The following is a 12,609-nucleotide window of genomic DNA, read 5'->3' as shown; positions in this document are numbered from 1 at the left end:
GCCGCCCCCATGACTAGACTTCCCTCGCAGATTTTCAAAGTACTTTTACCTGACTGCCGATGAATTCTCAAATTGACCATTATACCCCTATAATGGAAATATGTGGGCTACAACTAAATGCTGCTGAATTATATTGACATTAAGATGGACTGACTCATGTTAAACTATGTGCAAAAGGGCGCCTGTAGCTCATGAGGTGGAGCAGGGGCCCATACATAATATACTTCTCGTTGCAGGGGCCGCAGTTTTGACTCCGCCCTGCGGCCCTTTGCTGCATGTCACCCCCCCTCTCTCTCCCCTTTCATGTCTTCAGTTGTCCTATATAAATAAAGACCTAATAAAGGCTCAAAAAACAATCTTTAAAAACCAACATGATGTCCAACAACATCTACCCAGATGGGACAGAGAGGTTCACCTTTTGATGAGGGTTTGTGTATAGACCTTTATTAATATAGTTGCATAGATGTCCAGCCCAAAAAATGGGCTTCCAAGACAACTCTCAGAGGTGTGAGACAAATTATAGGAAAACAATATTCTGCATACTTTGAAATGCAGCAAATAAACGGCTCTTGTCTTGTATTTATTATCTAAATTTATAAATAAAACTAACTTGCCAATTAGTCAAACTTCTCATTTAAAATAGTTCAGGGCATAGACTGTAATTGAATAATTAACTTCTCTTTTTTAATTTAAAATGTCTTAAGGTCCTCAGCATGGGCTCCTTCAGGTGTAGCCTACTACACCGTCTCACGCCCAATGCCAGCGCCCCCCCTAATTCGAGATCCCTCCATTTCTGCATACTCCCCAGCAACATGAGACCAAAGAACTCACATTGCAGTTATTCCCTGCAACTCCTTCAGGTATAGCCACACCATCTCTCACCTAATGACCCCCCCCCGCGACCCTGTAATCCTGGATAAAGCGGTTAGAGACAGGCCTGGGGATTGTTGCTCAATCTATGAGTAGTTTATGTTACAGCCTTCGGAAAACTTAGTTTTTCAGGGGCTTTAAAATTACTTGAAAAGCCCCTTTGATCCCATTTGTGTGATCAAAATTGTTTCCAATTTCTTTTGATCTGTTAATTGAATAATCGATTTATAATGTCAGCTCGAGTCTCGACATATGGGTTTTGTCTAATAATCTCAACATTGTGTGTAGTTGCACATCCGCACCAGCAGAGGGCAGTACTTCTGTTTGAGCCTCTGTACGTAGCCCTTTAAACGAAGATTGTGTATGAATTTTGATGAGTCACTCGTCTTGGTTTCTTAACGGGTGAAACCAGAGACTGCATAGGTGAAACCCACACAACTAAACCTTTGGGGAACCCAACAGAGTGTCAACAGAGTGAGACGTTATCTCTTTTTCTCTTTTCTTCGAACCGCGGATCCTTTCCGCTCTGCAGGAATTCCTAGTGCGCTGTATGGACTCTAAACACTGGGCGAAGGTCTGCTAACGACAGGTCGCAACATTTCTGTGAGTAGCTACTGCAGTCTACTTCAGTGTTCAGCCTCTTAAAACAAACAGGACCTGTTTTAGAAAATGCGCGTGTTGTAGACTCAGTGTAGCGGAGGGTTAGAGCCGTGTTTGGCTCTCCTGGGTTGGACGTTATTGAAGGTTCCCGTTAAACCGCTCATTTTTACCTGATAACTTACTGTAACGTTGGGTGCTTATTTGAGTGACATGTATCTCAGTTGTCGGGGTTTCTTAGCTATTTCTTGACAGAGAACCCCACACAGATCCGAATCAGCTTCATTCGCCATGTATGAGGACACATACGAGGGATTTGTCTTTGGAGCATCGTTACTCACACTGTGCTTACACATACAAAACAACCAAAACAAAAATATACACACTAATACAAACACAATATATACATACTCTAAACAGAAACAATATAGAGGCATGAATGCAATGAAGAGATCAATCAAATTATTTAAATATGGAGCATAGTGCAAGGATACTGGTATAAATAGTAGTATGTTATTATATTACAATATGAACATTATGGACAGTTCTGAGATAGGACATGAGAATGATGAATAACTAAATAAAATAATAAGTGAGATGTGAGACTGGGAATGATGAATAATACTAAATAAGTGGAATTGTATGATAGGCCCTACTGTATACAGCAATGTGCTACAACGAGGTGGGTACGCAGAGATTAATTCCACCCTGCCCCTGATCACGCCTCCATGCGTGGTCTCACCTGTAGGAAGTTCCAGTCACTTAAACCTATCTTTCATTTCATTGTTGTCTTTTTTTAGAGGCAGGAATGAATCTCCCCTACCGCTGAGCTCAAGATGAGAGAGTGGTGGGTTCATGTGGGTTTGATCTGCATCCCGCTGGTGGCCGTGTACCTGCACATCCCGCCCCCTCAGCTGTCACCTGCCCTGCAAAAGTGGCATAGTGCCGGGGAGGTGTTCCATTTCAGAGGCAGGGAGATCTTCTACAGAGGTAAGAGAGAGACACAGTAGTATTGTTAAATACCCCCATGGGTTGTCAAGAATGTTCTAATGGCATCCAACTGTGGCTATGGCTGAAAACAGTTAATGTTTTCATTATCCTTTCAATTTATGATTAATTGTTTAACTTAATAAATGATATACCGTACATAAGTGTCAAATACTTGTCAGTTAATTGGCGCTTTAGAAGTTGATCAATTGGCGAGTCATCTTAGCTTCAAATGTGACTTTTCAGAGACATAAATCACACAGAATCTTCGTCACACATCGTCATTAATGCCAGCAGTCACATTTATACTTGGAATAAAACATGCAAAAATGTCACTGTGCCTTCTTTTTGTTGAAAATGTATTTTCCTCTGTGCATATACATACATGCGTTTCTCTTTTCTCCTTAAACCAGATGCCTACGGGGCTTTGGGAAGCTCCGATGTGGTCATTCTGCTCCATGGCTTCCCCACCTCCAGCTTCGACTGGAACAAGGTACCCGCTGCACGCGCTCAGTAGCTAATCAACACACCTAAACACCATTGGAAAAATGTAGCGCCTTTGTGTGAACAATCCAGAGACCAAATGCTGTGTATATGTTTTCCATACAGATTTGGGAGCCACTCACACAGCGCTTCCATCGAGTCATTGCACTGGACTTCCTGGGCTTTGGCTTCAGTGACAAGCCTGTGAGTAAAATCTTGTGTCAGTTTAAATGTCTTTATTTTCTAGATTCATTTTAGTAAAATCATGATTCTGATATTTCCTGCTTGGTGCTCTGTTACTGTACTTACCCATAACTTATTTTCTCCTGTGCCTGACCATACCAGCGACCCCACAGGTACTCCATCTTCGAGCAGGCCAGTGTGGTGGAGGCCCTGGTGGCTCACCTGGGTCTGAGCAACCAGCGAGTGAATCTGGTGTCCCATGACTATGGAGACACTGTGGCCCTGGAGCTGCTCTTCAGGTATGTGCATGTGCCAGTGTATTTATGTAAATTGTCAACAACAGAGTAACATGATGAATTGCTGACTGCCCTTCCCTCTCCCTCTTTTTACTCATCATGCACCCAAACCAGGACTGACCAAAACCGCACAGGACACCTCATCATTAACAGCCTGTGTCTTTCTAATGGAGGTACAGTGCCGTCTGTTCTCTTTGGTCATGTTTTGTCAGAAACTTCACTTTCTGTAATCAGTGAGGTAGAAAAAGAATACATTTTTCATAACAAGACCTCCATTTGATCATTATTCAGATCTGGTTTGATCATAACTATTAAAGTCATTCATTAAACGGAACTCCCAAACATTTTCTGGATCTAGCTTCTAAATTGTGAGGGTGTTCTGCTTTCATATCATTGTACATTCATCACAAAGTCACGCCCAGCGCTGACTCTTTCATTTCCTACAGGATTATTCCCAGAAACACATTACCCGCGTTTGCTGCAGAAGGTGAGTCACCTTTGTTTTCTTCATCCTACTCTTCAGCTCATGTGGAATCATGAAATGATGACTTTAGAAAGCTGAATTTAATGTAGCTGTTTGGCTGTCAAAGTTCTCACAGAGACATAAATGTTTTGCCTCCAAAAGCTTCTGAAGGACTCAAGTTTTCTGGCTCCAGTTCTGACCCGTCTCACCAACTATATGATCTTCCAAAAAGGGTAAGAGAACCATAGCTGTGCTCCAAATTGAGAAGATTGAACTAAATGTTTGTACCAGTATGCTGTTGCAAAAATATACTTTTTGTTGCCTGGTAGGATTGGAGACGTGTTTGGCCCGTACACGCAGCCCACAGACGCTGAGTTCTGGGACATGTGGACAGGTTTACGCTACAACGACGGCAACTTAGTGATGGACAGGTGTGTGTGGTAGTGTATTTGCTTTGTGTTCTATTGGCCTTAATTATCCTTGTTCACACATTTTGTCTTCTCCTTCTCTTTCAGTATTCTGCAATACATCAACCAGAGATTAAAACACAGAGAGCGATGGGTGGGCGTGCTCACTTCCACCTTCGTCCCACGTGAGTTCACAGTTGCATCATGTTAATAAATCAGAGGGTGGAAGCTCTTTTGTGTAGGCCAAACACTTCACCCAAGGTGTATTTAACCAGCAGCCTCGGCCGGAGAACCGCCGACGTTAAGCTGCTTAGCCTGCTAGAAGAAGCTTCGTAGTCCATCTGTGATCCCGAGCTCAGGAGGAGGGAGTAGGGGGTAGGAATGTTTGTGTGCTACTGACACAGACCTCATGTGGAATACAGCTGGAAGGAGTTAGGTCCCATTCAGACAAAAATAACCAATCTGGCGATTTGCTGCAGGGTTATGCGGCAGCGTGTGGGAGCGTTACTATAACGGCCCGTTTGTGTGATGTCCTGTCGTGTTCTTTTAACCCCCAATGTAGCACAAGTAGACTTTATATTTCACAGTTACTGTTTTCCATCAGATCGTTTATTGATCTTGACGTTTCAGCTTCATGTCCCAGAGAAAGAGAGAAAGAAAACCGATTGCGCTTTGTATTTTGGCAAACATTTAGCTGTTGCTCAGTCTTCTGGGGGGTTCAGGGCTTGTGTTTCATGTTTTGAAACGTTCTTGTGGCAGCGATAGAAGCAGTAAAGTTTCCTGTTTCCTGTACGGGACTTTCACACCACCTCAAGACTGATTACATGATTGGCCACCGCAGAGGGACGAGGTCACGTTTCTCCAAAAGTTGATTGAGTTTAAATGTTTAGCCGCAGCACGCTGAGTTTTTTGCACGTTCACCCTGCGGCAATTCAAAATGAATCAAAAGACCTGCATTTTTGCTGCACCGTCTGTCACGGTCGATACAGGCTGTGTGAATGTCCACTTAGTTGTGGTTTCTGAGCTGGTTCTTCAGAATCATCGTATCAGTGAGTAAATTATGTCGGGCGGTTAAGGAAATAATGTGGCATCCTGCAAGATATAAGTGCTTAAATCAAAAACTGGTTGGTTCACCAGCATTACATTTATTTTTTTATATATACAGTGTATATATATAAAATGTTATTTAACTCTAGACCTCATACAGTATCCACAACTTCTATTTCATTATTATCCTCCAATTTTAAACCAAGCCACCCTCCTTAAAGACTTCTCTTTTGTAAAACTCCTCCTTGTCTTTCAGTGCACATGATCTACGGACCCCTGGACCCAGTCAACCCTCATCCTCAGTTCATCCGTCTTTACCAGTGAGTGACCCCTCCTCTGATACTTAAACCTCGTTCAGATTATCAGTAGTACGCTCATCTCCTGCCAGCAGATCTTTGTTCAGCTCATTTGCTGGCTGTGAGTTAGAAAGAATTACAGATAATCTGAACTCTTTACTTATTAACTGACATTTTCTGGGATTTGAGCTGAACAACATGAAGTCTCCACAAAGCATGTTGTTTGGGAATGAAATGTGGACATCATTTTAAAAGAATGTCTGCTACAATTACAAATAATTATTCTGTATTTTATCATTATTATTTAATTTTTTTATAGTATGTTGAAAAAAGTTTTAAAAAGTCATAGTATAGTGTGTTAAAAAAAATAAAGTCATAGTATGTTGAAAAAAAGAAAAAAAAGTCATAGTATAGTAATTCAATTAGTAATTTAATTCATAAATAGTCATATTATATTAGATCAGATTAGATTAGATAAGATAATACTTTATTCATCCCACAGCGGGGAAATTTCCTTGTTACAGCAGCATTTTCTACAATAAAAGCAAAACAAACAAGTAAACACAAGAAAAACAGGCAAAATATAGACAATAAGCAGAAGGTAGACTGAAAGTAAAGTAATAGTATGTCAAAAAAAAGTTTTAAAAAGTCATAGTATAGTATGTCGAAAAAAGTAAAAAATGTCATAGTATAGTATGTCAAAAAATTTTATAGTATAGAATTCCAAAAAAAGTTTAAATAAGGTCATAGTATAGTATGTCAAAAAAGTCATCAAGTGATAGTATAGCATGTCGAAAAAATTCATAAAAACCTAATATATTTTCGAAAAAAAGTCATATAAAAGTCATAGTATAGTATGTGGAAAAAAGTTTTAAAAAGTCATTGTATAGTATGTAAAAAAAATGTCATAGTATGTGAAAAAAGTTTTAAAATACGTAGTATGGTATGTAAAAAAATGTAAAAATAAGTCTAGTAGGTCGAAAAGTCATAAAAATTAATAGTAGTATGTCAAAAAAAAACTCATAAAAACTCATAAATGTCGGAAAAAAGTCATATAAAAGTCAAGTATAGATGGCGAAAAAATATACTATAGTATAGTATGTAAAATGGGTCATAGTATAGTATGTCGAAAAAAGTTTTTAAAAAAGTCATAGTTTAGTATGTCAAAAAAAGTTAAAAAAAAAGTCATAGTATATAAAAAAAGGCATGTGTTATGTCAAAAAAAGTTAAAAAAAAAAGTTGAATGTAAAAAAATAATTTACCAAAAAATATTGTCGAAAAAAAAAAGTTTTAAAAAAAAGTGATGTTATAGTATATAAAAAAAAGTAAAAAAAAATAAAAAGTCATAGTATTGTATGCAATAAATTCATAGATGGTATGTCAAAAAAAGGATAAAAAGGTCATAGTATAGTTAGTAAATAAAAAGGTCATACTTTAATATGGTTACAGTGTAGTATGTAAAAAAATAAAAAAGTAATATAGTATGGAGGAAAAAAAGTCATAGTATAGTATGTCGAAAAAGTCATATAAAGTCAGATATAGTATGTCCCAAAAAGTAAGAAAAAAGTCATGGATGTAAACAAAGTCATAGAATAATGTTGAAAAACCGTTGTTGTATAGTATGTCAAGCAAAGTCATCAAAAGTAATAGTATAGTATGTCGAAAAAAAATCATAAAAAGTCATAGTATAGTATGTTGGAATAGTCATAAAAAGTAGAGTATAGTATGTCCAAAAAAAAAAGTAAAGTATATAGTATAGTAATAGTATGTCGAAAAAATTCATGAAACTCATAAATATATGTCTAAAGAATTCATAAAAAGTCATAGTATAGTATGTCAAAAAAAGTTTAAAAAAAAAAAGTCATAGTATAGTATGTCAAAAAAAGTTAAAAAAAAAAAAAAGTCATAGTATAGTATGTCGAGAAAGTCATCAAAAGTCATAGTATAGTATGTTAATAAAATTCATAGTATAGTATGTCGAAAAAAGATTTAAAAAGTCATAATATGATATGTTGAAAAAAGTCATATAAAAGTTATAGTATATGTCTAAAGAATTCATAAAAAGTCATAATATAGTATGTCATAAAAGACAAATAAAAAAAATCATAGTATGTCAAAAAAAAAATGTCATAGTATAGTATGTTGAAAAAGTTTTAAAGTCATAGTATAGTACGGAAACAAAGTCATAGTTGTATGTCAAAAAAGTCATATAAAAGTAATAGTATAATATGTAAAAAAAAAGTAAAAAATGTCATAGTATAGTATGGAAAAAAAGGTCCTGGTGTAGTATGTCAAAAAGTTTAAAAAAAGTCATAGTATAGTACGTTATGTCAACAAAAGTCATCAAAAGTATAGTAGTATTGTTATGTAAATATAATAGTATAGTATGTCGAAAAAGATTTTAAAAAATCACAATATGATATGTCGAAAAAGTCATAGTATAGTATGTCTAAAGAATTCATAAAAAGTCATAGGATCAAAAAAAGTAAATACAGAAATCATAGTATGTTACAAAAATAGTCATAGTATAGTATGTCGAAAAAGTCATCAAAAGTTATAGTATAGTATGTCCAAAAAAGTAAAAAAAGTCATAGTTTAGTAGTTAAAAAATTAATAAAAGTCATATGTCGAAAAAGTCATATAAAAGTAGAGATAGTATGTCGAAAATAGTAAAATAAAGTCATAGTATGTCAAAAAAAGTTTTTAAAAGTCATAGTAAAGTATGTCAAAAAAAGTAAAGTCATGTATAGTGATGTAGAAAATTAATAAAAAGTAATAGTAAAGGTGTGTCAAAAAAATAAGGAAAAGTCATAGTATATGTTAAAAAAAGTCATTATAAGTAATAGTATAGTATGTAAAAAAATGTAAAAAAGTCATATTATAGTATGTCGAAAAAGTTAAAAAGTTCATTAGTGTAGTAGTGTTGAAAAAGTTAAAAAAAAGTCATAGTATAGTTTTTAAAAAAGTCACAAATATATTGTCGAAAGAAGGTATAAAAGCCAGACTATAGTATGTCCAAAAAGTTAAAAGATTTATCATATTATTGTATGTAGAAAAAATAAAATAAAAAAGTCATAGTATAGTATGCAAATAAAGTCATAGTTTAGTATGTCAAAAAAGTCATAGTATGGTATGTCAATAAAAGGATAAAAAGGTCACAGTATCGTATGTAAAATAAAAAGGTCATAGCTTAAATGTGGTCATAGTGTAGTACGTAAAAAAAAAAAAAAAAAGTAATATTATAGTATGGAGGAAAAGAAAGTCATATTATAGTATGTTGAAAAAAGTAATCAAAAGTAATAGTATATTGAAACAAATCACAAATATGTAAAAAAAAACAAAGTCATAGCATGTCAAAAAAGCAGTCCACCACCAGATTCAAACCAACAACCTTTGCAACCATGTACTAGTAAAATTCCCTCTACACCACCATCAATACACTATTATCAAATTCCATCTTTGTTGTAAAGAATAATCACTAGTCAGAAATGTGGAATATTTGGTTTACATTGGGTTTTTTTACTTATTGTTTGAGTGGAAATAAGGACACATTACACAACTGCCAATTTCTGCTAAAGAAAGTTTTTCTCTAGTTTATAAAACATTAAAAAAGAGCTCATAACTGGTTTCAAACCAGCAACCTTTGTAATTAGGCATCAATAAATTACCTCTACACCATCGTCAGATCACTGTGATGAGTTGTTGTCTTTGTCCTAAAATATAATCACAAGTCAGAAATGTTGAACATTTGGTCTAAATCAGGCTTTCTACTTATTGTTTGAGTGAAAATAAGGACACATCACATTGGTTTGTGTCAAAGAAATATCCATCACAAGAAAATTAGGCTATCTGCATTGTATGGTATTTTGGGGCATTTTAGTAGCGATGACAGAAAATAAGAAGTTGACAGCTGGGTTTGAAGCCACAAAGCCATCAGTGTTTATGTGCGCCCAGTCGCTAATCATCTAATTCTTCTCAAAAATGCATCTTTTTCTTGCAGGCAACTGGTCCAGAGGTCGACGGTCACCATTTTGGATGAACACATCAGTCACTATCCTCAGCTGGAAGATCCCACTGGCTTCCTCAATGCGTATTTCAACTTTATTCACTCTTTCTGAAGGGATACCAAATGCAAAAACCAATGTTCATGAATTATTTAATACCCTTAACAAGTGGTTTGGTACTTTAGCAACACTTTGAGGTGATAAACAGCCACGTGAGGTGCAATGACTTTCCCTGATGAATGCAACTAGAAGTAACGCTGCATCAGTTTGAGATTTATTCACGAGTGATTGGCTAATCTACCAGCATCAAACCCTAAAATACCAACTACTGCCCTGGAAGACATCTAATGTGAGCTAGAAACATTATTCATTGTGCTTAATGCAACAACTGAAATCACTAATCTGATGGTAGCACTGCTAGTTTATGCCCCTCTTTCAACAGGATAGTGAAAGTTATAGGTTGTGCTATTATTGACGTTATCTGTGGGACATTGTTCTGATTCCCTCCATTTTCTGTTGCTCTTTTGAGTCCTGCAATCAGCTGCACTCTAAATGAAGATGATTTGATGATTTTCTACATTTCTCTTGATGTCAATGAAAAACCTAAATGTCAACTTTTCTTCAAATAAAACTAGTTTTGTATAAAACCAGTGTCTGAATGATGGAAACTTTATGTACTTAGTCAGAATTTATTGAAGATTTGACAAATAAAACATGTGGACAGCAGACAGTATGAAAGAGGGAATAAACACGTTTTAGTTCATAAACTAGAACTAATAAAACATGTTTATTTTTGGATGGTGTCAGCATAATTGACAAACAATATTGTACATTTATTTTTTAGCGCTGTGGAAAAGATCTAAGTAATGTCTCAGAGAGTTTGTCGTGCAGAGATGAAAGGTCTGGTGCTTGTGTAGGCACAGCGCTGCATCGCTTTAGCCGACGGAGGCCAGGATGACGTCGACGACCGTCTCTTCATCGCTGCGAACCGTCACCTGCATGGTGACGCCGTCGGCCAGCGCCAGGCGAGCACGAACCAGCACGTCATGACCCCCCCGAAACACACCTGGGGGAGGGAGGGAGAGCGCTCAGTGGCCAATCGAACCACACCTGATCAAACCTCAATTCACCAGGCATGTCAAATATGATATTTGTGTTTATTAGAAAAGAGTCTAAATGAGAGAATTTGTTCTTAAATCTAATTGTACACAAAAAACAATATGTAACAGTGTAGTACTGTTACAAAAACTTCATACAATTTTGGACAAAATTTGGAATCCACTAAAACCTAAACCAAACCTGCCATTTGTAAATATGACATGTCAAACATTACGAGAGAACTTTATCTTGCATACAGGCTAAATTACCTTTTTAAGGAAGCGGTGTGTAAAAATTAAAAAATAATACACATTTAAAAAGATCTAGCAGTGACCACAACCATCCGGACATCAACTCACCAGCAAGGAAGAGGACATGCGAGTTCTTATTTTCAGGAACTTTGTCAGAGCGCTCACATGGCTGCATTCCCAGGAAGCTGATGATGTTACCCACCGCCTCTGTAAAAGAAAACCATGGTTGAGTCACGTAACAAACTGGGCTTCAGTTATTGCATTAAGCTTTAATGACATAACATGTTTAGTAAATCTCTTTGCAAGCAGTTATTTGCAAAAACTACACAAAAAGTTATAAAACTTAACAAAATAATTTTAGCCCAAAAGCTCTGACTCACCGTCTAGAGTTCGTACAGACGCCAGGGCAAAAGTCTCTTCCTTCTCAAATTCGTCTCCCACTTCTTCCCACGCTGCACCGAAGTTCGGTTTCAAAACCTTCTGGATGTGGTCTGCAACCGTTACCTCCAGATCCTCCAGCTGAAGAAGAGCAGGGCAGATCAGGATACGAGACGCAGGAAAAATGCAAGGATAAGGAGAGAGGAATTGGAGATAGAAGCAACGAGGGAAAAAAAAGAGAAGGAAAATTGACATCGATGACTATGCACAACGTAGGAAATCATTTGGTTTTCAAAGTTTGAGGGTGTGTTATGATTACATACCACGTATTCATCATCATAACCGTCATCATCAGGCTCTCCTGTGTTGGGGTCACAGTCTTTGACCAGGTACTTCATAGTACAACTGAACGTACAAGACACTGTGGACAGACAGGACACCTTCAATCTTGTATGCAGTCAACGCTGTTTAACCGCACAATTTGCTGCTCAAAAGATATCATTTTGGGCTTTGTACATGCATAAGGAAGTCACTAACTGGGTAACCCATTTGTGATCTAAATGTTATAAACACAGTTTCTTTGACAGTCTGTCATTGCTCCCATGAGCCCAATAACGTCCCAGTGTTCCTACCAGCGGTGGGGTCGTCCTCGGGCAGGCGGACCAGAGTGTAGCAGGAACCCGGCTGGCTGTAGGGGAGGTTGGCTGCTGGGATGTATTGGATCACCTCGTAGGACTCCGATGGCTCCATCTGCACTACGACCTGGCATACACGATACATTCATTTCCAATGCGTTCCCGTGTTTTAGTTTGAATTCTAAATACTTTGTCACTTGTGGACTCTCTCTTCTTCTCTTGGACAGTTTTATTTTTTCAAAGCCAAGACTAATCAAGAGTCCAAATAAAGAATTGGAGAAAAATCATGAAACTAAATCCCCTCTCAGCTGGTACCTTCTGCAGGAGCTGGTCATTCAGAGTGTTTGTGCAGTCGAACTGGAACACCATGTGCCTGGCGAAAGTGTGTTTGACGCAGCGCACCACGTATTCTGTCTCAGCCTCCGTCAGCTGCACCTGCTCAGAAGACTTGAAGAGCGGCCCGAGACCCTGGAACTCTGGGATGGCCGCCAGTTGTTCTGTAAAACGGACGCAAAGCAGAGACAGATTAAAACAAAAACATAGGACAGAAAAGACCGTAACTGTATTAAATCACATCAGGCCAGAGTATTTGCAAGCCATGATGTCTCTCTCTT

General features: G+C 37.2%; 2 protein-coding genes across 3 annotated transcripts in view; one reads left to right on the top strand and one right to left on the bottom strand.

Annotated features, from left to right (window-relative positions):
* The first annotated feature begins 1,204 nt into the window (after window positions 1-1,204).
* Window positions 1,205-10,280, top strand: mest (mesoderm specific transcript). Of its 2 annotated transcripts, none has more exons than XM_032505807.1 (12): window positions 1,205-1,473; window positions 2,268-2,457; window positions 2,868-2,947; window positions 3,064-3,141; window positions 3,283-3,427; window positions 3,470-3,589; window positions 3,863-3,903; window positions 4,042-4,112; window positions 4,209-4,310; window positions 4,395-4,471; window positions 5,590-5,653; window positions 9,630-10,280. In XM_032505807.1, exons 2-12 carry the CDS (start codon window positions 2,304-2,306, stop codon window positions 9,745-9,747), a joined length of 1,050 nt encoding a protein of 349 aa, XP_032361698.1. In that variant the 5' UTR covers window positions 1,205-1,473; window positions 2,268-2,303; the 3' UTR covers window positions 9,748-10,280. The 2 variants fall into 2 exon arrangements, with proteins under 2 accessions (XP_032361698.1, XP_032361700.1); XM_032505809.1 differs by having other exon boundaries at window positions 1,206-1,473; window positions 3,283-3,419; window positions 3,531-3,589.
* Window positions 10,281-10,549: 269 nt separating this feature from the next.
* Window positions 10,550-12,609, bottom strand: part of copg2 (COPI coat complex subunit gamma 2) — an 8,418-nt gene continuing 6,358 nt past the window's right edge. Inside the window, exons 19-24 of the mRNA XM_032505806.1 lie at window positions 12,311-12,492; window positions 11,993-12,122; window positions 11,684-11,781; window positions 11,363-11,501; window positions 11,091-11,189; window positions 10,550-10,699 (exon numbers count right to left, since the gene is read on the bottom strand). Of these exons, the coding sequence (XP_032361697.1) occupies window positions 10,569-10,699; window positions 11,091-11,189; window positions 11,363-11,501; window positions 11,684-11,781; window positions 11,993-12,122; window positions 12,311-12,492 (779 nt within the window). The 3' untranslated portion in view covers window positions 10,550-10,568. The remainder of the gene's footprint in view (window positions 10,700-11,090; window positions 11,190-11,362; window positions 11,502-11,683; window positions 11,782-11,992; window positions 12,123-12,310; window positions 12,493-12,609) is intronic.

Source organism: Etheostoma spectabile, chromosome 23, assembly GCF_008692095.1.
Source record: "Etheostoma spectabile isolate EspeVRDwgs_2016 chromosome 23, UIUC_Espe_1.0, whole genome shotgun sequence".
Lineage (NCBI taxonomy): Eukaryota > Metazoa > Chordata > Actinopteri > Perciformes > Percidae > Etheostoma > Etheostoma spectabile.
This window is presented reverse-complemented; position numbering and strand designations above follow the sequence as displayed.